Below are 27333 nucleotides of genomic sequence, written 5' to 3'. Positions count from 1 at the left end.
TCCCCCCACCCTTCCCCCTTTTCCTAAATTGGAGGTGGTTTTCGGTCATTGCCTCCATTTAGTTTGTAAGCCAAAATCAAGGGCTGTTCAATTCTTCTTTTGTACAGTAGCACTACTAAGCAAGCTTAGGCATTTTATGGAGAGTAATGCTTCCTCTACAGAGTTCATACAGACCCTCCAAGTGTCCCTGTTTTCCAGGGACAGTCCCGGATTTACAGAAGCCATCCTGGTTTCTGATTTGATTCCAAAATGTCCCATTTCCCCCTTAGGACGTTCCTATTTTCATCAGAGAAATGTTGGCAGGTATGGAGTTATGCTACCCCCGAGCCAAGGAGATAAGTCATCTGAAGGCAGCCCTGTATAGTTTTATTATGTTTTTATATACAGTGGTACCTCAGGATGCGAACGGGATCCATTCCAGAGCCCCATTCACATCCTGAATAGAACGTAAGACGCGATGACATGTCTGCGCGTGTCACATTTTGCCACTTCCGCGCATGCGTGTTTTGTCATTTTGAGCGTCTGCGCATGCGCGAGGGGCGAAACCCGGAAGTAATGCACTCCCTTACTTCCGGGTTGCTGCAGAGAGCAACCCGAAAGCGCTCAACCTGAAGCACATTCAACCCGAGGTATGACAGTATGTTGGAAGCCACCCAGAGTGTCTGGAACAACCCAGATGGACAGGGTTTAAATAAAAAAATTATTATGGAATAGGACATCCTTATTTTCATCAGAGAAATTCTGGACTGTATGCTGATGCAAAACACACTATTGATGGTTTGCATACTTCCTGCACATAAATCCTTTGTCAGCATCAGAACTGTGGTAAAAGTGAGATGTGTGGCCTAGACAAACTCCTGAGGACTGGAGAGAGGTTTGATTTGGTCTCTAGCATTGAAGTTCCCCAGCCCCAGTACAGCACTGAAGACAAGAAAAAGTAATTGCGTTTTGCCTTTATTAACATACCAGATGTTATGCTGTGCTGAGCAGAGAAAAGGGTTTAACAGGAAGGGAGAGTACTGCATGTATTGGCACCTGATGCAAATGCCTGATATGCAGTTAAGTTTTAAGGTTGAAAGAGATTCCTAAGAATAGCAAGCAACATTCAAGAAAGCACTGGCTACTTTCCTTCAAAAAACCTGGCTGTGTATACTTTTAATGATGCACACAATTCCTATCCATTTGGGCTCATGGTCCAGAAGTTAATTGCAGCAACTCTTGGCTTTGTATAACAACCCTAATCTCTAGCTCCCAGCACCAACAATTCATATAACAAAACAATCTTTGCAACCCACTCCCCAAGGAGATTCCTCAAGCACAGCTTTCTTGCAGCTGTAAGGGAAAGAACAAAAAGAGCTGGCCAAAATCTGCTTAGTTGCCTCCAGTAGGTTTTTAAAAACAAACAAACAGAATTGGCCACTCAAACTAGCCCAGTAACAGCTTATACCCATTATTATTCATAGCGATGGCTCAGGGCGAGTTCTCTCTTCAGTGTTATCGTTCTGAGGTAGATTTGTTAAATAGAGACAACACTTGTCCGAAGCTACACTTTGCTACATAAGACGAGAGAGGTTTTTAAAGTATGATCTCGCAAGCATAAAAGAAGTCTACCTCGCTCTGTTGTTTAGGATCCATTACAATTAGTGGTGAGGACATGTGACCTGAAACAGAAGCTTGCTGTCGCTTAGCTTCCAACTTAGAAATGTGTCTTCTCTCTATTTGCCATTTTGGGATACATACAGCAGAATGCAGTGGGGATGAAACATTGGGTGGCAGAAAGCAGAACCACTGAAGTTAATGAACATACCTAACTTAGGTTAATTTCATTGGCCGTACTCTGAGCAGGAACTTCATTGAATACAAACCTCCCACCAAAAACAATAAATTGCATGGAGAGCAGCAATTGGGATTCCTTCAGAATTTCTACTACCATTATTTCAGGATTCTCCCAGCTGACATATTTAGGAGCTTTTGTATACACTGACATAAAAGCAGCAAACCCTTCCAGCTTTCTGTCCTTCAACTACAGGCTGCCATTTGCACCAGCTGGTACCCTGGAGCAACTATCATGGCTCCATCAGCATCTGTCAGCACTAATGTCTGTCCTGAGAAACCAGATGGGTAGGCAGCCATTTTAATTTCCCATGGTGCTACAGTGTGGGCATAGTAGGGACCCTATCGCAGAGCAGTTTGCCAACCCTGTAGTGACTTTGCTTCTGGGTAATGGTTATATGTGATAATTTCTGCATAGGGTTTGCACAGACACAGAAGGATTCCTTGGCAAAACTCCTCAGAGCAGAGAATGGTTCTACTTGAAGGTGCACAGAGCTTAAGAGCACAGAACAACTGAGGTACAAAACGGTTGCTATAAAACAAATTGGCAATGAAAATCACAGGGGGAGGAAATATTATAAAAATACAGATGTCTTTGTTACAATAAAATCATCACCATGCAGATAAACACTCCAGTAATAAATCCTGTATGCTATACGTTTTGAATATGCCAAATACTTTCCACCACAAATGGCTTCCATCAATGGTGTCATGTAAAACAAAGAAAATGACAAATAGCTAAAAACATTTTAAAAACAAACAAAGAAAAAAACTACCAATCCAGGATAAACAAACAAGCAAACAAAACCCAACCTTGGTTTTGGCTCTTGCATACAAAGCTGTAGAGGACAAAAGACTTCAAAACTTCCATTGAAAACATCAATCTTGAAGAAAACTGTCAATTTTCAATAAGTCCTAATTATGCTAATGCAAAATTCAGCCTTACCAAATGTCTGCATTAACTTACAAAGTCTTGAGAAGGTTAAATTTGAATCAAAGCCTACTGGTATCAGCTTGTCATTATTTATCCAAGACGCGCTGACATTTTTAAAGAGAGCTAAATCACATTTATTTATTCATTTCCTTCCCAACCTTCACCTTTAAGGTCCCTGGGAGGGTTACAATATTAAAACACAATTAAAAACATATTTAAACAACTTGCAATCATAAAAATAAGGTTGACCCTAAAAGTAATTTAGTTTCCCTGATGCTATCTTAGGCCTTTGCAGACCTTTTGTTCTGAAATGTATTTGGCACATGTTGAAGAAGACTTCATAAGATTTGCCCTACTAAGTTCATTATTGGATGTTTTCTAAATATGATAATTTTTACTGTAATAAAGATTTGTTTTTAATGTATTCTCCCCCTTAACTCTCAGAATCCTTTTTTAAAAACACCTAAATACATTTTAAAACATCTTTAAAATTGCTGACATTTCATCAAGTGATAAAATTTGTAGTTTGCAGGTACACCAATGTAAGGAATAAATGCAGTGTGATACCACTAAGAGTTTCTTCCCAATATATGAGTTTGTCTATTGTAGATGTGAGGAACCTTTAGCTCTTCAGACACTGCTGAACTATAGCTCTCATCAGCCCTGGCAAGCATGGTCACTGAGCTAGGGGCTGATGGGAGTTGTAGTTCAGCGATAGCGGGAGGACCAGAGGTCATCCACCACCCCACCACCTGGGTCTATTGCTTCTGGTTAGTAACATTTAAAGCTAATAGCGATACTAGTGAGATGACTTCCTAGAGCAGGGATGGAGGAAACCAGTGGCCTTCCAGAGGCTGTTGGGACTTCAACTCCCATCAGGCCCTCACAGCACAGCCAGCAGAGGGGGATGATGGGAGTTGAGGTCCAGAAACACCTGGAGGGCCTACAGGTTCCTTCATCCCCATCACAGAGAAACACTTGGAAATGGATACAGTCATACCTTGGTTCTCAAATGGCTTTGTTGTTGAACAAATTGGCTCCAGAACGCTGAAAACCTGGAAATAAGTGATCCAGTTTTGAACGTTTTTTGGAAGCTGAACATCTGATGTGGCTTCGATTTGAGTGCTGGAAGCTCCTGCAGCCAATCAGAAGCTGCACCTTGGTTTTCGAACAGTTTTGGGAGTCAAATGGACTTCCGGAATGGATAAAGTTCAAGAACCAAGGTATGACTGTATTCCCAAACCACAGGCCATAAATACTAATTGAATGCCAAGGAACATACTTATGAGTAAAATAGCATAAGAGGAACCTGCTGGATGAGACCAGTGGCATATCTAGTATAGCATCAAGGGCCACCCAGATGTCGCAGTGGGACACTGGTAGCCAGGACCTGAGCATGAAAGCACTTTCTGTCCTGTGGTTTCCTAGCAACTGGTATTCAGAAACACCCTAAGTTAGCTGGATGGAGTTTGCTACCTAGTTTTCCTTTTGCCTTTGAGTTCTTGTGTTGCACAGCAGGACTTAAAGCACTGCCCATGTCCAGTTCCCCACTTCCAAGGAACCTACTAGCTGTAACCATTGAGACATTCTCTGTGGTTGTCCCATTGTGTCACTCTGAATGAGGCAAGTTAAAACAAGGTAGTGGGAAAAGTTCTAGGTTTCCAAACACTGATGAATGAAACATTCTGAGATCGGATACCAGCAGACAGAATTGCCCAACAGAGAGGAACCGGCAGGGCCCTTTTTTTGAGGAACAACGGGACAGGGGAAAGCTTTTTGGGATGTCTTTGTCCAGACCCACCGTCTGGGTGGATTAACCAAGCTGGCCACTGTGCAAGGCTCCCAGACTTCCTGTTGCTCAACACAGGTGCTGAAAAGCTTGTGTGACCCTGTGGCGCGCTGGTCAAGTGCTGATCCCAGGAATAAAACTGCCTTGTCATGCTTCTGCCTCCCAGGATGAAACTGACTGGAAATTAGCAGCGAATCAGCAAATCACATGCAGCAAGATGCACTTGTGCAAACTCAGCTTACAATTTTGTCGGCCCGGAATGAAACAAAATAAAACGGGTTTGCTGGAAAAAAATTGTGTGTGAGTTCTATTTGATGACTTCAACGGGTCTACTTCTGTGCAGAAGTAGCCTTGGATATGAAAGCCAAGAACATTCTTGGCACAATGGTGAAGAGGGGGGGGGGGATGCGAAAAATAAATACGTTTTCTGAAAGGCAGAAAAAGGCATCCAACGTTCCTAGTGAGAGTTTTGGTGGAAACCAAAAACGACACACAAGGTTGGAGGCCAATAACTTATGAGCATGGAAAGCGGAACAGCTATGGCGCCCTTGCATTTAGACCAAATCTGGCAAAAGAGGGGGGTTGTGAAAGTTGTGGGTAGGCCCTTATTCCACTCCCAGAGCTACAATTCCTAAACTTCCCCGTGAAGAGGAATTGACTGTTAAACAGCTCTCAGAATTGTTGCTCTGGGAGGGGAATAGGGGTTCTCCTAAGAACTTTCGGCACTATTAACAAACTACAGCTCCCAGAATTCTTGGGGAAGCCATGACTGCTTAGAAGTGCCACCATAGTGCTTTTAAATGTGTGGTGTGTGAATTCAGGTAACGAATGGGAGCATTTCTGCTGAATCCACTACAACGTCCCAGCCTGGGATTGCTCCTGTCCCAGCCTCTAGTCCATTCCCATGTTTTCCATCCCACTTCCAAAAAACTCGCAGCACTCAGTGACCACCAATGACATTCAGCTGGGCTGCTTGCAGTCATGGGGACCTCTTCGCAACCAGCAAGGAGGTCTGGGTAACCACTGTTATCTCTTCAATGGGGTTGGTCCATGACAGATCACCACATTAAAGAAAAAAATACATTAACTACTAAATCTCTGTTTTGCTTAAAATTGCTGTACCCTTTCACTCCAACTGTACAAAATTGAGTGCTACCGACTCAAACTTTGGAACTGTTGAAATGTATACAACAAAAAATTAACCCATTTGAGTTGGGCGACTCAAATTGGGTATTTTAGACCCGAAAATGTTAAGCAATGTGGACTTAAGTCATTTCAGGGACCCCTCTGGGATTAGGGGCCCTGGAGCTTAAGCTTCACTAGTTTCATACTACAGTCGTACCTTGGAAGTCAAACGAAATCTGTTCCAGAACTCCGTTCGACTTCCAAAATGTTCGAAAACCGAAGTGTGGCTTCTGATTGGCTGCAGGAAGCTCCTGCAGCCAATTGGAAGCTGTGGAAGCCCTGCTGGACGTTCGGTTTCCAAACATAGTTCGCAAACCGGAACACTCACTTCCGGGTTTGCGGCATTGAAGATCCAAAACGTTCAAGAACTAAGCTGTTCGAAAACCAAGGTACGACTGTAGATCCGCCCCCGGCACTCACTGCTGGATACTGGAAATAAAAGGGTGTTGTGTGCATGTTGTTTTTTTTAATGCAATACCTCTTAGTTGTAAATTTGCAGTTTCCAACCGAAACTTGAGAAAACTAAGAGCCACAAGAAGTACATACTGGGAGCAGTATGCTTTCCCATCTTTCAACACAGACAGGATCTAAAAACCACTCCTTGCAAAACCCATCCCCAAAAAACCTGACAATGTTCTTTTCTTTTTTTTAAAAAAAGCTTTTGTTTAAAACCTAAATAATGCCTTTCCTTATAAGAAACGTTAATACTGATTGGGGGAACCGATGGCCTGTCCCCAAGGCCAAATGATCCCTGACTTATAATATAGGTCTTTAAAAGCAGGTGGTGCCTTGAAAGACCGCAGCAACCTAACAAGAGCTTGCCCGGGGCTCTGCGTAGGTTTCCGAGGTTTGAGTTGTGGTCTTGCTTCCCTCCGAGCAGCGGGTAACAGTCAAACCTGACAACCAGGTCCCTTTGGGCACTCGCCGGGTGTGTGTGCTTGTTACAAGGCACTGTCTTCAAGTAAAGCAGCTTGGTCGCAAGAGGGGGGCATTTGCAACCCCATCACCATTCTGTGATAACGTCAGAAGGAGGTCCATGATGAGAGATGTTTTCTTCAGACGGAGGCCAGCCGGATCACCCTGAACTCCGTCAGCAGCGCAACAGTCAAGAAGACCAGGTAGTAGACGATGAGGCAGCAGCCGTAGCCGTGCCCCAGATGGAAGCACTGAGCGGGCACAGAGAGGAAGGAGAAGATCAGGCTGAGGCCCAGCGCGCCGGCCAGGATCCACACCAGAAGGCCCTCGGATTCCAGCTGCAAAGGGGAGACCGGAAAAGGGGAGTGAGCACACCAGATGCCATGGAGGACTAGACCTCACACAGGACAGCCAAAGTGGGCAAGGGCTATGGCTCAGTGGTAGAACATCTGCCTTGCATGCAGAAGATCCCAGGTTCAAAGCCCGGCATCTCCAGGTTGAGCTGGGAAATACTTCCTTGTCTGAATTCCTGGAGAGATGCTGCCAGCCAGTGTAGACATTACTGAAATAGATGGGCCAACTCAGGGTAAAGCAGCTACCTATGTTGTGCCCTCCAGATGTTGTTGGGCTACATCTCTCATCATCCCTGACTGTTGGACATGAACATGGCCAGCCTGGCTTCAGTTGTCTATGCTCTGGTAAAGACTATTGCAAAGCACTGTACTTAGGGCTGCCTTTGAACCATCAATTGTCCCTGACTGGGAGTTGGGAGTCTGGCAGCATTTGGAAGACTGCAGGTTCCCCACCCCCCCACCCCGAGTGGGAGGAGAAATGGCAATGAGAGTGCCTGTACCCTCACGACTAGCTTGCTGCTCGTCATCTGAAGGAGGCAGCCGAGTCCAACGCCAACGAGCATATCTGCCGGCAAAGTTCAGGAGACAATCTGGCCAGGAAAAGCACTCAATCAGTGACCGACTGTCCTCCCTTCCCTCCCCAGTCCCACAGAGGCCATGGACCTAGCCAGCAAACCCAGGCTGAGAGCAAAGTCACGCAAGGAGTGGATGTGAAATTGAGCCAGCTGGCTTCTCGCTGCTGGAAGCCCCAGGCACCGGTTTGTAATACAGCAAGCAAAATCCACTGACTTTCTCTGACGAAGGCACACAGACCTAGGATCTACGTGCAACAGTTTGCCCAGGGCAGCTTCAATGGAGCCTCTCCATCCAGAAGCAGCATACCTTTTGAGCACATTTACTCTCCTGCAAACAGGAGACTGGGGGGTACTGCCTCCATTGTTCTGCTCATGAGCTTCCCAGAGGGATATGGCTGATCAACAAAACAAGGGCAAAAGGAGGAAACATGCAGAGTAGGTGTTGGGAACCTTTGGCCCACCAGATGTCATTGGACTACAACTCCCATCATCCCTGTCCGTGGGGCCAATGGGAGTTGTAGTCCAGCAACACTGGGAGGGCAAATGCTTCCCCACACCTGGTGCAGAGGGCCAGTCCCACCCCCAACTTTTCAGCATGTGGCAAGTGTACCTGCTCCATCCAACTTTCCTGTGTTAAGTGGGGAGGTCTTGAGGGTTAGGGTTCTAGGTGCATTCAGACCTCAATGCTAAGTTTGCAGAAGGTGTGCGTGCACTCATGCTTTTTAAATTATTACCACTACTGCTATGCATCCCAGGTCAGTCTTGAGGACCAACACAGGATGCCTATGAAGGCCTTCCAGGGAGTGCAGCCCCAGTCTGGCAAGGCAGACTGCAACCTGTCAGATCACCCACAAGGTCTCACTTTGGGTCTCTTAGTACATAAAGTATTGATTTGATGTGTAGAGATCTTTCCTAATTCTACTTAATTCAAGAGGGTTCTGGAAGTTTCCCTGTGTGAAAGAAGCGAGCAGAAGGTTCGTGATGTTTGGGTTATTCCTTCAGAGAAGCTGAGTACAGCTGCCTTAAACTGGTTCTGCTATCTCTTCTGTGTCAAGGTCATGCTGACTATAAAAGTATCTATATCTCTCTTTCCTTCTATCTCTTTTCCTTCTGGTGTGGTGTTCTGTACCTAGTATGCTTAGTGTTGAGGTTTAGATTTATTATAAGTTATTGTAAGTTTAAGTTAAGTCTGCTGCAACTGGATTTCTTATGGACAGTGCCAATCCTGAATGTATTAGATTTGTGACCATTATGCTCATTTGCCTTCAGTAGCAGTAAAGCTCTGCTGGATGAAATACTAATTGCCTCTAGTCTATTTTTTTGGGAATCCTGCAACGTGTTTAAGTTTCTACTCCGCTAACTATACAACTGGAATCTACTCTGGATCAATATTGAGTAGAGTTTCAATGACACAAGGATACTGAAGATGATGCCACCAAAGCAGGCAGAAAAGGCCATGCGGGGGTATCCCTGCCGAGCCATCGTGAGGTCTGAGAAGGTGTCTGAAAGACAAGTAAGGGAAAAACGGGGGGACACACATCAATATATATTAACTTTAGCTCCCACAGATTGGATTTGTTGATGCAGGTTCATTTTGTGGGGAGGAAACAGTGAGAGGGTGGGTTCCCAAACTTGGGTCTTCAGCTGTTTTTGGACTACAATTCCCATCATCCCTGATCACTGGTCCTGCTAGCTAGGGATGAGTGCCTCATAGGCTTAGGAAACAGTTTTCAACCAGGTGAGTTTTCGCTATCTTAGCCCAGTATTGTCTACACTGACTGGCAGCAGCTCTAACACAGCCTTGGTCAGAGGAGACCCTTTTCTTGTTGCCCCCACTGTCTAACCCTTTTAAGCTGGAGAGGCCGGGGGTTGAACCCGGGACCTTCTGCATGCAAAGCAGATGCCCTGCCACTGAACCACGGTGTTTTCCCATCAGAAAGCTGTGCTATGTGTGTGGTCTGTTTGTGGGGCTTCCCAAAGGCATCCGATTGGCCAACTGGGTGAAAAGGATGCTGGGACTGCATAGGTTGCTTGACTGATCTGTCATGCAGCCCATCATAACCAAAGCAGAGCTATTCTGAAGTGGTGATGGGTCACTAACTTAGAAGGTTTCTTTTTTTAAATGAAATTGTGGTGCAGGGATTAGACAAAATCACAGAGGAAACAGGCTGTCAGGTATGTTTATATTTATATCCAACCTTTCCTCCAAGGAGCGCAAGGCATAATAATAATAATAATAATAATAATAATAATAATAATAATAGCTATTTCACAATTTAGTTCACAAAATTTATATACCACTTGAATTGAAAAACAAATGAACAAATCCCAAAGCTGTTTTTTAAAAAAGAAATTACTAATTTATTATTATTAATATTATTACCTACTCTTCAGCCCATGACCTGGTTAAAACAATTTAAGCACTAGGTTAAAACAGTTTAAAACAATTGACAATCACATAAAGAAGGCTGTTTTTAAGAATATACAACTCTGAATTTCAAAAGCCAGGGTAAAGAAGTATGTGCTTCTCCCCCTCTCCATTTAACCTAACACCCACTCTGCAAGGTAGGTTGGCGACTGGCCTAAGGGGCACCCAGTTGCTGGGTATAAAAGCAGCAGGAGGGGGCTATTGTTCCTTTTTCCTGCTCTGGGGGCCTCCACTGCTTGTAAGTGACTGTGGGTCTCCTTGGGGGTAGGGTAGGATATAAATGCAATACATACATAAATGCCCAAGGCCTCTTTCCTCACCAGACCCCAAGTGCTCACCTCCAATGCTGTTCCCCCAGGCCAGCAGCGTCAGCCCCAAAACAGTGTTGCTCAGTCGGAAGATCACCCCCAAAGTCCTCAAGACGTTCACCACCTCTGTGGCAGCAGCGTTGATCCACATGGCACTGACCAGGAAGCCCAGGAAGGCAAATAACTGTTGTGGCATCATGAGAAAAAGATCCGAGGGCGGGGGGGGGGGGAGGAGTAGAGAACTGTCAACAAGGGTCTTCACAAAGCCACCTTTCCTTTGTTGTCAGGGAGCAACAAGCATCTCCTTGCCCCTTGGTTGTGTCTGGCTGTTAAATGGGCTGCTGCCGTATATTTGACAGTAAACCTGCACCACCTGTTTTATTCTACCTGTAACCCGACAGAATACGTGGTATGGTAAGCCCACAATTTACGTGGGGTTTACATTCCAGGGATCATGCCTGAAGCCAAAACTGCATATACTGGCCCAGTATACCTGAAGGAATGTCTCCATCCCCATCGTTCATCCCAGAAACTGAGGTCCCACTCCGAGGGCCTTCTGGCGGTTCCCTCACTTCAAGAGGTAAGGTTACAGGGCACCTAGCAGAGGGCCTTCTTCGGTGGTGGCGCCCACCCTGTGGAACACCCTCCCATCAGATGTCTTTTACAATATTTTTGCAAATTCTTTTGCAATTTTTTTTTATTCATTTTATAACACAAATAAAGAACACAAACAGAAAAACAAACACTAAAAACAGATTCTTCTCTTATCCTTATTTTTCTAAACATTGTTAGGTGGGCTTTCCCAAGTCCCACCTATCTGATTTTCATTTTACCCTCCCATCAGATGTCAAGGAAATAAACAACTATCTGACTTTTAGAAGACATCTGAAGGCAGCCCTGTTTAGGGAAGGTTTTTAATGTTTGATATTTTATGGTGTTTTTAATATACTGTTAGAAGCCACCCAGAGTGGCTGGGGAAACCCAGCCAGATGGGTGGGGTATAAATAAAAAAATTATCATCAGCAGCAGCAGCATCAATATCATCATTATAGCCAAAACACATTGAGTTCAGTGGTGGGTGAGATTGCTAAAGTCCTATTTCCTGGACGCCTGCCCCCTTTCAGCCCTCTTTCTCTTAAATAAATAATTGTTTTTGGTCAAGTGTGTAAAAGCTGAATGCATCACAAATAATAAAGCTGAATGCCACAAATAAAATACACATAAGTTGTGGGCTTACTGTATTAAAGTACGATTTACTCAGAGAAGACCCATTGAAATGAACATGACAAGGGGCACATTTGCAACAAGCGTTTATAAGGCACTATGATGCCACTTTACGCAATCATAGCTTCCTCTCCCCAACAATACTGGGAGCTGCAGTTTGTTCAGGGTGCTGAGAGTTATTAGGAGACACCACCACCCCTACCCCCCCTCACAGAGCTACAACTCCCAGAGTTCCCTGTGAAAAGGGACTGATCGCTAAACCACTCTGGGTGCAGGATGAAAAGGTTCACGAGAGAGATTTGAGCAACGGTGCTCACCCAGTGATATCGGGGTGGCTCTTCATTCCTCGTAGTGCAGAAGACAACGACAGCGAAGGCAACTCCTAAGAGGACCACCAGGCCCCAAACTGGGAAGACCCCATGGATTTTGTGAAACCCATCTGCAAGAGAGCAAGAGAATGGAGACACTAAGATAGCCTTCTTATATTCAACGAGGTTGATTCATTCCCGTAATTTGAAATGGGGAGGGTGGTGTTGGGGTTAGCAAACTTTTTCAGCAGGAGGCCGGTCCACTGTCCCTCAGACCTTGTGGGGGGGCAGACTATATTGAGGGGGAGGAATGAATGAATTCCTATGCCCCACAAACAACCCAGAGATGCATTTTAAATAAAAGCACACATTCTACTCATGTAAAAACACCAGGCAGGCCCCACAAATAACCCAGAGATGCGTTTTAAATAAAAGGACACATTCTACTCATGTAAAAACATGCTGATTCCTGGACCGTCTGCGGGCCGGATTGAGAAGGCGATTGGGCCAGATCCGGCCCCCGGGCCTTAGTTTGCCTACCCATGGCTGATGGTGTAGCGATGAACGATGGAGTAATGTTGGAGTAACAACATGTATTCGTACATCGCTTTAAGTGGCCCAAAACGCTTAGCAAGCAGCCTTACACCACGTTAGACTGCAGCCTTGTTCAAGCATTCTCTTCAAATACACAAAGGGCAAAATGGGAATCAAAGGGCCACGCTGCCCTTGGGAGGAAAGGCGGGTGCTTACATGTGCCCGACTTCAGCGTGAGGATGCAGACAAGCGGCCCAGTGATGAGGTGAAGGCAGTTCAAGGGCCGCCTCCAGTTCTGATCTTCCCTGTCAGGGTCCACGATGGGCACAGTCAGCAGCAGCACAAACTCCACTGGCAGCTGGGGGGAAGAGAAAACGGGGGGTGGGTGAAAGTGCTATATAACATGTGGAGGTGATTGCCACATCCGCACAAGCGGGCATATCAACGGCCGGGACTCCCTGGTGCCTTTTTAAAAATTCAAATTTGTTATTTAATTATTTCATTAAATTGACTGTTAAAAAAATTAATTAACCTCAAAGCAGTTTTAAAAAAAATAACGACTAAAACAATAAAAACACTTAAAAGCAGCAATTTAGTAAAACAACAACAATTTAAACATTCAAAGAATTAAAATCAGCAAAAGACAGGCTAAACCACATGTCAGCATTCTAGATAGCTATATAGGCTTGCCTTGAAATGTTTTTTAGCAGGTGCCTAAAGGAGTAGTGTGAAGGTGTCTGCTTGATACAAATAGGCAAAAATTAATGTTTTTAAACAATGTTTTTAATCATCATCATCAGTGTTTTTTTCTGGGGGTACGCATACCCCTAAACATTTTGTGAATCTAAGTTTGGCTTCCTTGAGGGGCAGTATTTCAATATGAGTAGGAAAATGAGAGTATCCCTAAACTTTTTTTTTTTTTTAGAAAAAAGCACTGATTAAATAAATAATAATAATAATAATAAGCCTATCTGAGTTGCCCCAGCTATTCTGGGTGGCTCCCAACAAAAAACTAAAAATACAACATCAACCATAAAAAAACTTCCCTGAAAAGGGCTGCCTTCAGATGTCTATCACAATAAAGGTAGGGAAAAAAATACAAACATGATTTAAAATTCATATGTATAGGCCCAACTGTGGCCCAAGTAATCTGTCACGCCTGGAGTCTACCCACTTCTGGCCTAGGGGCAAAGATGGAGGACTTGAGGAGTCCAAAAATATACTGAGTAGAGGACACAATCCCCGCCAGCCCATTCCAGTTACGGTTTAAAATTCATATGTATAGACCCAACTGTGGCCCAAGTAATCTGTCACACCTGGAGTCTACCCACTTCTGGCCTAGGGGCAAAGATGGAGGACTTGAGGAGTCCAAAAATATACTGAGTAGAGTACACAATCCCCACCAGCCCATTCCAGTTACGGCCAAGAGACAGGGAAGGGCCGCAGGTTCCTCCATCTCTGGCCAAGGTTCCCACACAATTGTCATCATCAATGTCTAGACTGTTATTTTGTGCTTAGGTAACTTCTGTGCTGTTTCATGCATGCCACAAGGGACACACAAAAGCCACCAGAAAAGTGAAGTGGCTGTGACACCGTCTGCAGACCCTTTACACCTCAGAGACCATGGGTGTGAAAGTTGGGCTTTAGGCGGTTGTTCACTGCCACCAGCCATGAAGCAACCTTCTCCTCAGACAAGAGCTTCACAGACTGGGGTGGGGGGAAGAAGGGAGAATAGTGGAAGTAGAAATGTCCCAGTATGAAGGACATGAGCTCAGGCCACATTCACACTATGATACCACTTTAAACAGTCATGGCTTCCTCCAAAGGATTTTGGGAGCTGCTATTTGTCAAGAGTTTCTGGAGATTGTAACACTGCGAGGAGTAATACTACAGTTCCCAGAATTCTTTGAGGGAAAGAGCGTATCCTTCGGAGGTGCTTTAAATGTGGACACCACATTCACACATCAAACATTTAAAGTGCCATGATACCACTTTAAACATGGCTCCCCCCAAAGGATTCTGGGAGCTGTTGTTTGTTAGGTGCCCTGAGAGTTGTTAGCAGCATTCCAAGGGGAATAGGGTGACTCCTATGAGAGTTGTTTTGTTCGGCATTATTGTACATGTTTGTGCAAAGTCCGTTTCTGAATGCTGGTCGCTGGCTGAAATAAATAAATTGATGGAAGTAAAAAAAATAGAAAATAAAAATGCATTTAAAGAGAGTAACCTTGCAGATCTTGAGCAGCCGCCAATAGCAGGGCTTCCTCCTCCACTTTCGGTAATCCAGAGGATTCAAGGAGTGTGTCAGAATCTGGAGGGTGCTCTCTTCCGAAGGCAGCAAAGGTCGGTATTCTTCCCCTATGCGCAGAGAGAGGGTAAAGTGAGATAGATAGAGCCAGCCCAGAAAGGAGAAATTGACAGAGCTGTCAGCCGATTGGAAAATGTTTGCAGGGAGGGTTGCACAGAAATAGTATTTACGTGTGGAGGAGGTTGCAGAGCTATTGAAGCCGCTCCCCGCAGTCACACACATTCAACGCACACCAGGAGTTGTTCTGTGTGCATATGGTTGTAGAGCCCCAGTCAAGATGCATGCACAGAACTCCTTCCGACACATGTTGAATGTGCAGGCACAGGGAGATTATTGGATCATGGGGCAATAGGGAGAGTACACACTGCCCCCCCCCCCCAATTCTTTCTATGCATGGAGGGCTGTTTTATCATCCGCCTCTTGACCCATGAAATTTAAAACAAAATTTGCGGACTGCCAAACACCTTAATATAGGCTGAGAAATAGCAAAGAGCAAAGATGGTCCATGTTATGTACTGAAGTTCTCACCCTGGGCCAGCAGGGGGATAATGTAGATAGTTATGCAAATAAGGGATCGAAAGTGACGTTCAGTGATTGGATAGTTTTAGAAAATTGTTACAGTTACGTTGTACCGGAGCTCTATATAAGTAGGCTGACTGAACCCTTCAGTTCAGTTCAGTTCTGTTCTGTGAATAAACAAGAGCTGTTTGAAGAATCGCTGTGTCGTCTGATATGTTCACCCACAACTTAACAGTCCACAAATGAAAACCATACTTTTAAAATCATCATCATCATCATCAAACAGAAATATATTTAATAAATTGTCCAGTGGCACCTTAGAGACCAACTAAGTTTGTTCTTGGAATAAGCTTTCGTGTGCCACTGGACATTTTAAAAAAAATTTAAAATATATTTCGACTGCGTCAGACCAACACAGCTACCTACATGAATAATAAAATAGACATTCAACTTTATCGTTTTTGGCACCATCCCCTATTACAGTTAACACACCAGAATAAAAAAAAGCTTCAAGCAGTAAGCTAGTGTTCTCTTAATACACAAGTCCCTTAATTATTATCATATCCTTCAACCAATGCATCGTTTAAGGGTGAATTCTAGATACAATGGAGATGTAAAAGATTTGGATCATTATGAAAGATGCAGGAGGAAATGATTAATAACAGGACCCGCAAAGGGGAGGATGGAAGTCCAGGAGATTCCTTGGAATCTTGTTTTTATGGATCAATGTTTGATATATGACTGTAAAATATTAATCTGAAAAACCAAATAATTTTTTTTTAAAAAAACCACCTGACTTAGTTTTGATCTTCTGATCAAAGGGTTGCAGCACTTGTCGTAAGAGTTGGTGCGTTATCTGTTCAGCCCTCGGGAGACACGGGCTCAAATGTGACTCACCGTATTCGCCTCCATTGGCGCTCGAAGTGTCCCCATCTTCAGAGTCTGTTGGCAGCTCTGCAGCAAGGCGAGGAGAGGAAAAAATAGTTACAGTGGTCCCTTGGTTCTCAAACTTAATCCGTTCCGCAAGTCCGTTCCAAAACCAAAGCGTTCCAAAACCAAGGCACGCTTTCCCATAGAAAGTAATGGGAAATGGATTAATCCGTTCCAGACTTTTAAAAACAACCCCTAAAACAGCAATTAAGTATGGATTTTACTATCTAATGAGACCATTGAGCCATAAAATGAAAGCAATAAACAACGTACTGCAGTCACACAATCAATCAGTAGCTGAACTGGGTTCCGCACAGTCAGCAAAACAAAAACAAAAGAGCCGCAAAAACAAAAACGCAAAATAGCAAAAACAGACAGATCTCAGCATAACACTCAAATCGGAAGCGTAACACTCAAAACTGAGCATGTTTGGCTTCTGAAAAAAGTTCGCAAACCGGAACACTTACATTGGGTTTGCAGTGTTTGGGTTCCAAGTTGTTTGAGTACCAAGGCATTTGAGGTACCACTGTATAAGGGATGGGAGGGTCAGCATGCAAAGCAAGAGAAGGATTTCCCTACATATCTCTTTGCACCCCTCACCTGGCTCTGCAGGGCTAGAAGGGCCCGGCCTCTCCCTCCGCTGCCTCTTGTGAAGCCACGTAGAGACGACGACCGTCAGGACGTAGAAGATGTAGAGACAGAGGTAACCTGCAGGGGAAACCAACCCTTCACAACAGCCCGTTTGCCCTGCTCATCCTGCACCACCACACAATTTAAAACAGGCCCCTGTCTGCGTACCCAATATTACTTTTAGAGCACATCCAAAGAACATCCTTTCTCTCAAAGAATTGTGGGGACTGTAGTTCACCTGGCAGAGTAAGGGTAATCCATAGCTATCCTTAATAAACTACAGCGCCCAGAATTATTTGAGGGAAAGGATGCGTTTTCAATGTAGAGGTCCCAATCCTACCTATATTAAAAGCCCTATGATAATACTTTGAACGGTCATAGCTCCTCACCCCCAAGAATCCTGGGAGCTGTAGTGTGTTTAGGGTGCCAAGATATTCTTATTACCCTCACAAAGCTACAGTTCTCAAGAGAGGTTTAACAGTCAATCCTTCTTTCCAAGGGACCTCTGGGAATTGTAGCTCTAGAGAGGAGTAACTCTCAGCATGTGCAATAAACTACAATTCACAGCTCAGAGAGAGTTGGAAGGGACCCCCAGCAGCCATCTTGTCCATTGCAACCACTGCCAAAGAATTCCTGGCAGATGGCCATCCAACTTGTTAAAAATCCTTCAGTGAAGGAGAGTCCAAAACCTTCTAGGGTAGATCATTCCACTGTTGAACAGCTCTTGGCATCAAAAAGTTCTTCCTAATGTTTAGTCAGAATCTCCCTTTGAATCCATTGGTTTGGATTCCACCCTTTGGAGCAGCAGAAAACCAGCTTGCTTTATCTTCCATTTGATAGGCCTTCAGGTAGACAGCTATTAATTAATTAATTAACAACAACAACAATTTGTATACTGCCATAAATCTCAGGGAAGTTCACAACAAAAAATCACAATATAAAAAACACCTCTCAGTTCTCTATTCTCTACACTAAACATACCCAACTCTCTCAACTGTTCCTCATAAGGCTTAGTTTCCAGAGCCTTGATCACCTTGGTTGCCCTCCTCTGCACACGTCCCAGCTTGTCAATATCCTTCTTAAAATGGGGTGCCCAGAACTGGACAGAGAAGTCCAGGTCAAGTCTGACCAGAACAGACTAGAGTAGGACTATTACTTCCCTTGGACACTAGAAACCTGTTGATGCAACCTAGAATTGCCTTAGCTGCTTTTTGCTGTTGGATCACACTGTTGACTTATGTTAAGCTTGAGGTCTATTAAGACCCCTAGATCCTTTTTCGCATGTACTGCTGCCCAACCCCTGGATGTACATATATAATCCTGAGACTCCGGTCATTTCCCGATTATCAGCCAGGCTGATGGGATGACACTGGAGAAAGCCACAGGTTCTCAAACGTCCTGGGACTCAGAGGGACCTTTTGCCCGAGCTAGGATGGCACTGGCTTCCCTTGGCCCTTGATATATACTCACTCAGGGCCTCTGCCAGGCTGACCTCCTCAAAGTAGAGGGCCACGAAAGTGAGGAAGACAGCAACCATGTAGAAGATGGCATCCCTGAGGAACGGCCTGGAGGCTGCAGTGAACGGCCTCACCAGGGCTATGCCACCGGCTACGACGGTGGTGACAAAGATACCGGCACCTGGAGAAAAGGAAAGGAAGGGTAAGTTCCCACATAGCTGGAAGACTGGCAAGGCATGACTGCCAAGCAATCCGGGAGCCACGATCAGGAGTCTGCTGTTAGCACAGAAAGCCCTGAACCACTTAGGGCCAAGATACTTGGAAGATGGCCTTCTGCCATACAGAGCCAGGCAATCTTTATGATCGTTGGACAAGGCCCTGCTGGTCATGCTATGACTGGCGGATTTCCACCCGGTGATGGCACAGAATAATAATAATAATAATTTTTATTTATTTCCCGCCCTCCCCAGCCAAGGCCGGGGTCAGGGCGGCAAACAAACAACAATAAAAACAAGTTGAATGAATACAACTTAAAAACAAGATTAAAATACAACATTAAAATATTAAAATGCAGCCTCATCACAGGAAGAGAAAGGAAAAAGAAAGAGGGGGAGGGAATCAAATTGGCTCCAAGCCAAAGGCCAGGCGGAACAACTCTGTCTTACAGGTCCTGCGGAAAGAAATCAAATCCCGCAGGGCCCTGGTCTCATGAGACAGAGCGTTCCACCAGGCCGGAGCCAGTGTAGGGAAGGCCCTGGCTCTGGTTGAGGCTAATCTAACTTCCTCAGGGCCCGGGACCACTAGGGTGTTGCTATTTATGGACCTTAAGGTCCTCCGTAGGCTGTGAAGGGCTTTAAAAGTCAAAACCAGCACCTTAAATCTGACCCTGTACTCCACTGGGAGCCAGTGCAGCTTGAAAAGCACTGGGTGAATATGCTCCCATGGCAGAGACCCTGTGAGGAGCCTCCCTGCAGCATTCTGCACCTGCTGGAGTTTCTGGGACAGCTTCAAGGGCAGCCCCACATAGAGCAAATTACAGTAGTCAAGCCTGGAGGTGACCGTCGCATGGATCACTGTGGACAGGTTGGGGCGGGAAAGGTAAGGGACCAACTGCTTGATGCGGCGAAGGTGGAAAAATGTCGCCTTGGCTGTTGCTGTAACCTGCGCCTCCATGGAAAGCGAGGCGTCAAGCAGAAGCAGGTCTTGCCCCACAAACTAGGGCACATGGGGGTTTGCAGAGGGGAAACCCTGGCGACACGTACCGAAGAGCGCTCCAACAGCTAAGCCCGCTGTCCGCGGGTCGGAGAAAGCCACGACGGCGCTGAAGACATCAGGTGCGCCATTCCCAAAAGCCAGGAAGGTGACACCATGAAGGTAAGGGCTAAGGAAGAAATGGAGACAGCAGGCCCAGTGGAACGAATGGGTCTCATTCCAGGATGTTGGCTTTGTTCTTTCAGATTTTGCGCAAGGCCAAAATTCGGTGTGGCCAACGCCTCTCGCCTTTTGTTCTGCTCAACTCAGTACAGTGGTACCTCTAGATGCGAACGGGATCCGTTCCAGAGCCCCGTTCGCATCTAGAAGCAAACGTAACCCGTGTCTGCGCATCATGTTTCGGCGCTTCTGTGCATGATGTCATTTTGAGCGTCTGCGCGTGCAGTGAAACCCGGAAGTAATGCGCTTCGTTACTTCCGGGTTGCCACGGAGTGCGACTCGAACACGCTCATCCCGAAGCACATTCAACCCGAGGCATGACTGTACAGTCATACCTTGGGTTACAGACGCTTCAGGTTGCGTTTTTTCAGGTTACGGACCGCCAAAATCCGGAAGTACTGGAACGTGTTACTTCCAGGTTTCGGCGGTCGTGCATGCGCAGAAGCGCTATATCGTGCTTTGTGCAGAAGCACCAATTGCAACCCGCGCGTGCGCAGACGCGAGTTGCGAATGTGCATCCCGCACGGATCACGTTTGCAACCAGTGTCCACTGTACGCCACAGTTGCGATGCCCTTCAGCACCCAGCGCAGGGCTTTGCAGTTGATAAAAAAACTTCTAACAGATTAAACCTGGGGTGGGAAATCTCAGGCCAAGGGGGGCAAAGGAAGTCCTTCATGCATTATCTGGCCCTTGGGACTCTCCCAAGAACCGCACCACCAGCTCTATTGTGTGCCCCACCCTCCCTGCCAAAGGATTTTGTGCCGGCCGAAACTTTGGTGCCTGTCTGTCTGGTGAATGGAGAAGAATGTGCTGGTGTAGAAATCTCCCTGGCTGGTATGGGGCATAAGATGGCTCAGTTGGTTAGAGTGTGGTGCTGATAATGCCAAGGTTGCAGGTTCGATCCCTGTATGGGACATCTGCGTATTCCTGCATTGCAGGGGGTTGGACTAGATGATCCTCAGGGTCCCTTCCAATTCTATGATCCTATACTGTAGAAAGGCAGGGAGCAGGGGTAGCCAGCATGGTCCCCTCTGGATGCTGTTGGGACTCCATCTTCCCTTAGCCTCAGTCAGCATGGCCAATGACCAAGGATGATGGGAGTTGTAGTGCAAATTTAAAAACTACAGAGCACCATGTTGGCTACACCCGTGGGCTAAGAGTCCCACCTGATGCTCCGCCTTCTTTTTGCCTCTGGCCATCCCCATCCCTGGCATGTGGCCCTTGGGAAGTTGCCCATGAGGGAGAATGTGCCCCCTCCCTGTGTGAAAAAAAAGGATTCTTCCACCTCTGGATTAAACCATCGTGATCTTGGGGGTGGGGGGGGGCATCAGACCACCCCCAGGTTACATAACAGGAGACTGAAAAGACCCAATGAGATTCCCCACTATTCCCCCCTTCTCTGGTGCCTCTGAGGACCCAGAACAAATTCACCAAAGGATACTGCAACATTGTGTGCCAGCTTCAGCTTGGTGGAGATGGCAGATAAGTTGGGGCAGAAGCTTAAGGGTGGAAGGAAAGAAAAAAAGGTTAAAAGTTTGATGCATTTCTCTTCCCCATATAAAGAATATAGGAAGCTGGTTTTTCTCCAGAGTCCCATTATTGGTTCAGTATTGTCTACACTGCAGGATTTCAGACTGAGGTCCCTCCCAACACAACCTGGAGATGCCAAGGGGAATGGACTTTTGCCACTGAGTCATGCTCCTGTGACAAGGGGAATTGCTGTTCAGGGGGGCAGAGTCAGGCCCAGTCTACAGAGCAGCAAACTACAGTTCCCAGGTTTATTATTTTTTTGCAGGGGGAGCCATGCTTGTTAACGTGGCAGAAGAGTGCTTTTAAATGCACGGTGCAGATGAGTCTTGCGGCTATTTTTTAGCAGCATGCACTTAATAATAATAAAATATGAATGAATTACAAACTGGAGAGGAAGTAGAGAGAAGCATTTCTGAATGACAGCATCCCATTTCCAAACAAGCTTATATCCTGTTATGGCCCTTCCCCCCAGGAAGCCACCTTTTAAAAACTTGCGGCGGAAGAGGAAGTGAGAGACACCTGGCGTTGTTGTTACTTACAATTTCTCGGCTGTGACCCCAAGGATGACAAAGAGATAAACCAGCCACAGAGCCTGCGGGAAACCCAGAGACAATTCCGGTCGTGAAAAAGGGAGGGAAAGGGAAGGACTCCAAAACATTCTGTGGCTTGAACAAAATGTTTTTCAAAAAACTGTACATAGTTCTGATAATCCAAAGTCTCAATAAATCAATCAATCTGCTACTGAACTTAAGCACTCTTAGAACTCAGCTGTACCCTAAATTCTCAGAACAGGTGTCAGTCCTTTCCCTTTATCTTATATTTAATTGCAGAATACTAATTTAACTTGTAGCAGAACCTACAGCCCTGGGTCAACTTCTGGGAGTGCAGGAAGCTGTTTTATACAGAGTCAGACCATCAGGCCATCTAGCTCAGGATTATCTTCACTGATTAGATGTGGCTCTCCCCCAGTCTTACCTAGAGATGCCAGGAATTAAAATCTGGGACCTTCTGCATGCAAAGCAGGTGTTCCAAGCACCAAGCTGTGGTCATCACAAATAAACTCAACTTCTGATCCTTCTTCAGACATTTGGTATTGAACATGCAGATGCCAAGAATATGCAGGCTAACTCTGTCTGCTAAGCTGTTGACCAAAGTGCTCAGCATGCTCCTCCAGATTTTTATTTATTTAATATATATACATACATACACACACAACACATACACACACTCTCCACTTAATGGGGGAGACCCCTTAAAGTGGTTTACAAAAAAATAAAATAACTATTTACTAAAATGATAAAACTGAAAACAGGTCAAAACATGCATGCATTCTACATATCTTGGCAGGCTTGTCCAATTGTCATACAACTGATCACTTACTAGCCCAAAGGGGCGCCTATGTATTCCCACCATGGGGATAGGAATCCTGGTCAATAAGAGTTCCCATTCTTGATTAGATAGAATCATAGATTTGTAGAGTTGGAAAGGACCCCAAGGATTGTTTCATCCAAACCCCTGCAACACAGGATATATATTTTTTGAGCAATGTGGGGCTTGAACCCCCGAGTCTGAGATTAAGAGTCTCATGCTCTATCCTAATGGAGGGGAGCCACATATGCACCTTCTGGGGGTGCGCAGGTGGGCAGCCTTTTCACTTCCTTTTTCAAAGATGCCTGAGGAGAACTCAGTACAGATCCTGCAAAAGCAAATGCAAATCAGGCAATTTGCCTTGGGCTAAACTCACAAGAGGAGATTCTCTGAAAAGATACCAAAATGCAAGTTCTCCTGCTCCACCTTCCTCATTCCTAAAGCTGCCCTTGCCCTGACCCAGCAAACACCCTTAGCTGCAGCGTCATCCCTTCCTGGTCCCTCTTCCCAGAAAAAAAAAGGCAGATCCTCTTTCTTAAAAGGAGCCGGTTCCTTGCGCTTGATCAATCTGCCTTCCCGCAGCTCCACCACATGTGGCTGCCATTCCTTCCCCCTAAGTAGCTGGCGTCTGTTGCACAGCCAAGCTGAACCAGCTCACGTTTGCTTGTTCTTGCTCAAAATCCCCCAGCGCCACATGCAACCTGTCGGCACCCATGTGCAAGATACAGCTAATACAATGCCTGCTGGATCAGACCAAAAGCCGGAATAATTAATAATAACAATAATTTATTATTTATACCCCGCCCATCTGGCTGGTTTCCCCAGCCACTCTGGGCGGCTCCCAACAGATTATTAAAAATAGAATGAAACATGAAAAACTTCCCTAAACAGGGCTGCCTTCAGATGTCTTCTAAAAGTCAGATAGTTGCTTACAGTGTTACCTTGGTTCTCAAACGCCTTGGTACTCAAACAACTTGGAACCCAAACACTTCAAACCTGGAAATAAGTGTTCCGGTTTGCGAACATTTTTTGGAAGCCGAATGTGCTTCGTTTTGAGTGCCACACTTCCATTTTGAGTGTTATGCTGAGGTCTGTCTGGTTTTGCTATTCGTTTTGTGTTTTGTTTTTGCGGCTCATTTTTTTGTGTGACTGTGTGAAACCCAGTTCAGCTACTGATTGATTGATTGATTGATTGATTGTGTGACTGCAGTACATTGTTTATTGCTTTCATTTTATGAATCAATGGTCTTGTTAGATAGTAAAATTCATGTTAAATTGCTGTTTTAGTAGTTTTTTTAAAAAGTCTGGAACGGATTAATCCATTTCCCATTACTTTCTATGGGAAAGCGTGCCTTGGTTTTGGAATGCTTTGGTTTTGGAAGGGACTTCTGGAACGGATTAAGTCTGAGAAGCAAGGTACCACTGTATTTCCTTGACACCTGAAGGGAGGACGTTCCACAGGGCGGGCGCCACTACTGAGAAGGCCCTCTGCCTGGTTCCCTGTAACCTCAGTTCTCACAGTGAGGGAACCGCCAGAAGGCCTTCGGAACTGGACCTCCGTGTCGGGGTGAACAATAGGGGTGGAGACGCTCCTTCGGGTATACAGGACCTAGGCCGTTTAGGGCTTTAAAGGTCAGGACCAACACTTTTGAATTGAGCACAAGATCACTCTCCCCTCCTGCGGCAACTGGTATTCCGAGGAGTCAGGAGGCCCTCATGACATCTCCCAGGCTCTGCTGTCAACCAGCAACGCAACTAAGGAGGGCTCCTAAAATCCCTTCCCACCCACCCGGATTCCTCCACTTTGGTCCTTACATAGAGGGTCACTGCAAGAGGTTGGAGAGCAGCAGGGAAAACGCAGAAAGCTCCATTGAGGTAGTTGAGAAACCCGCCATCCATCTGGCAGTCTGGGTTGTTCTGGATGAAGAAGCAGCGTCTGGAGATGTTTTCCTTCCCCACCTCTCTGCACTGGAGGGACAAAAATAAAAGAAATAAAATTAAGAGACCAGAAATCCCACCGTGGGGGTCCAGTTGCTGCCAATCATTTATTCACGGAGGGCCAACAGTGGTTGGACAGTCAGATTTTGGAGCTGGGAGACCAGGTTTTCCAGTCCCCACTTGGCAGTGAAGCTACCTCGGCGACCCGTCTCTGCCTCTCAAGCCTACCTCACAGGGTTGCTGTGAGGATATAACAGGGGAGATGGATGCATGCTGCCTTGAGTGTGCTGGAGGAAAACGGGAAACGTAAATGTACAGATAAATAAAAGTTAAGTCTGCTTTTATCTTGGTTAGGGCATCTGTCTTGCAGGCAGAAAGTCCCATGTTTAAATCTCTCATCTCCAGGTATGACTGGGAGAGAACCCTGTCTGAAGCTGCAGCCAGCAGATGTAGATAGATGGAGCAATGGTCTGACTCGGTTTATGGCAGCTTCCTACAAGCCTGCTGTGTTCTCAGCCAAATCTACTGCATAGCGCTGTTGTTGTTGGGATTAAGTGAGGAAGGGGAGAACCATCTTGGGCTCCTTGGAGAAAAAGGTGGGATATCTATCTATCAATCAATCAAAAAATAGGAGGGCCTAAGACAAAGGGGAATCTGAATCTCCCTTATATAAGAAATCAAAGGATTATTTTGCCCTGCTTGGGAGAGGCTTTCGAGGAAGAAAATGACAGAAGTGCCAACCTCTCTTTCCCAAGCCCTTTGCATGTTTCACGGGTGATTTGATAATTTTAGATCATTTGGGATCTTAGAGGCCATCCAGCCCAACCCTCCACTCAATGCCAGAGCTGTAAAAGAATGCCAGATGAAACTACAACAGGAACTAGGAACAGAGGGAAAGGTGTTAACAGCGAACACCAACAGTTAGGAAGCCAAGTTAGCATTTGGGTCCCGCAGTTTTGCAAAATGCTAAACCACCACCTCGGATTGTTCCCAGGAGAGCACAGGAGGAGCAGCTGACAGACCCCAGAACGCTGGCATGCTGTGTTCCTGGCTGCCCAGCCCCATTGTGAGGCAGGCTGCTGCATTCTACACCAGCTGAAGCTTCCAAACAGTCTTCAAGGGACACCCACATAAAAGTGCAATGCAGTAGTTCAGCCCTGGGATGAAAGAGGACCACAGGGGTCTTCTTCAATGCATTCCTTCTCATACCATCCCTGAGAAGGGTTACTATAATACACATGCAGAACTACCCCCCAGCTTGGCTCCGAGTAGAGAGAGGCCAGGAGTCAGGACTAATTTGGATCTGGGCTTGAAAGCAGCTGCAAGATAAGGGTGGAGGGAGATCTGTGGGGCAGGCCCTCCCGCTGCAGAGTGAAATAACCGGCTCTGCCACAAGCAGGCATTCTTGGCTCCCTTCAGAAGCATTTTCACTGGCTGAGCAGGCTTGAGCTCAGCTAGGTGTCCTTGCTAGGCAAGGACAAAGCCCCGTTCCAGTCATAACACAATGGCAAGGAAGGCAATCTCCTTGGGATCTGCAAAATTCTGGGAGGCTTGCTGAAGAAACCCAAGTCGCATTCACATCTTCCCTTTAAACCACGGTAATACCAGTGCTTTAAAGCTGTGGCTTCCCCAAAGAATTGTGGAAAGTCACGCTGAGAGTTGTTAAGAGGCTATTCCCCCTCCCAGAACTACAATTCCCAGAGTGGTTTAACAATCAGTGCCTCTTCCCAGAAAACTCTGATCCTTTCGCTTGGAGACTCCCTGTGGGGGCAAGCAATTAATAAATGCAAATAGTCAACCAAACAGCAATTTTGGTGGCTTCTTTCTGCCCCTTCGGCTACTCACGTCCACAGCTCGTCCCGAGCTCAGGATCCTGTTGAGCTGCCCACTGGTGTCCAAGTGAAGAGAAGATGAGATCTTGGGGTCCTCTGAGCTATTGGGATATCCTACTGCGCTGGCCCCCTCGGCTGCCATGCAGGCCACTCCAAAGACCCAGAAAGTCCACATGGCAGCTGGCCAAAATTTTCTCCGTCCAGAACCAAAGAGGCCAGCCACCTTACAAAGCGAAGATGTCCACACTTTGTCCACGCTTTACGGCATCACCTGTCCGGGAGCCGGGGGTACAGAGAGAGGGGAGGGGAGTAAGAGAAGCCCCCCTGCTCCAACCAGCAGGAAATTTCACAAACTGCAGCCGTTGATGGAAATGGAGAAGTAGCCCGCACTCCGTTCAGGCTGGAGAATTCTCTTGCAGCGGTTTCCCTTTGTGGAGAGAACTGGGACCTGGGGAGAAGCAAAAGGGCAAAAAAAACCGCTTTAAAACCAGCAGATCAAACCACCAAAAAGATTTTCGCAACTACTAAGGGGAGAATCGATTTCATCAGAGAAGGTGAAAAGTTAAACCCCTTTTTTTACACTACAGTGAGTCGGGTTTTTGTTTTGTTTTAAAGAGATTCAAGCTCCTTCTCAACCACCAGGGTGGAACACAGATGAACATTTCAAAAAATGAACGAATTAAAAATTGGGGAGAAAAAGGAGAGGAAGAAAGAGAAATCATAGGAGTTACAGAAGGAAGACTATGCAGAAGGGCTGTTTCTGAGGGTCAGCAGCTGGCCAGTTCCACTTGTCCCTGCACCTATCTCCCCCTGGAGCAAAGAGGCTGGAATTTGGAGGGTGTCAACAGAGGCTAAAAGGAACTGCCCCTCACTACACACACTGCCATTCCCCTAATTATATCTTTATATGGATTTTAATTATAAGCTGCTTTCTGGTCTAATCCTCTGCTGAAAAGCAAGGCATAAATAACTCATCTATTTCATTTATTTTAGTAAATGTGCATTT

At 45.8% G+C, this 27333-nt stretch overlaps 1 protein-coding gene across 1 annotated transcript; it reads right to left on the bottom strand.

Moving 5' to 3' along the window:
* Window positions 1–936: 936 nt before the first annotated feature.
* Window positions 937–27333, bottom strand: SLC8B1 (solute carrier family 8 member B1). The gene is made up of 15 exons (XM_083417499.1): window positions 26341–27333; window positions 24373–24525; window positions 21729–21781; window positions 21101–21158; window positions 19490–19595; window positions 18241–18408; window positions 16741–16848; window positions 16108–16164; window positions 14611–14741; window positions 12603–12744; window positions 11862–11983; window positions 10351–10504; window positions 9006–9086; window positions 7510–7574; window positions 937–6994 (listed from the first exon to the last, which is right to left on the bottom strand). Exons 1-15 carry the CDS (start codon window positions 26500–26502, stop codon window positions 6797–6799), a joined length of 1758 nt encoding a protein of 585 aa, XP_083273625.1. The 5' UTR covers window positions 26503–27333; the 3' UTR covers window positions 937–6796.

Source organism: Podarcis tiliguerta, assembly GCF_965153285.1.
Source record: "Podarcis tiliguerta genome assembly, chromosome: 16".
Lineage (NCBI taxonomy): Eukaryota > Metazoa > Chordata > Lepidosauria > Squamata > Lacertidae > Podarcis > Podarcis tiliguerta.
Note: the sequence above shows the minus strand (reverse complement) of the source record. Positions and strands in the feature narration are given on the sequence as shown.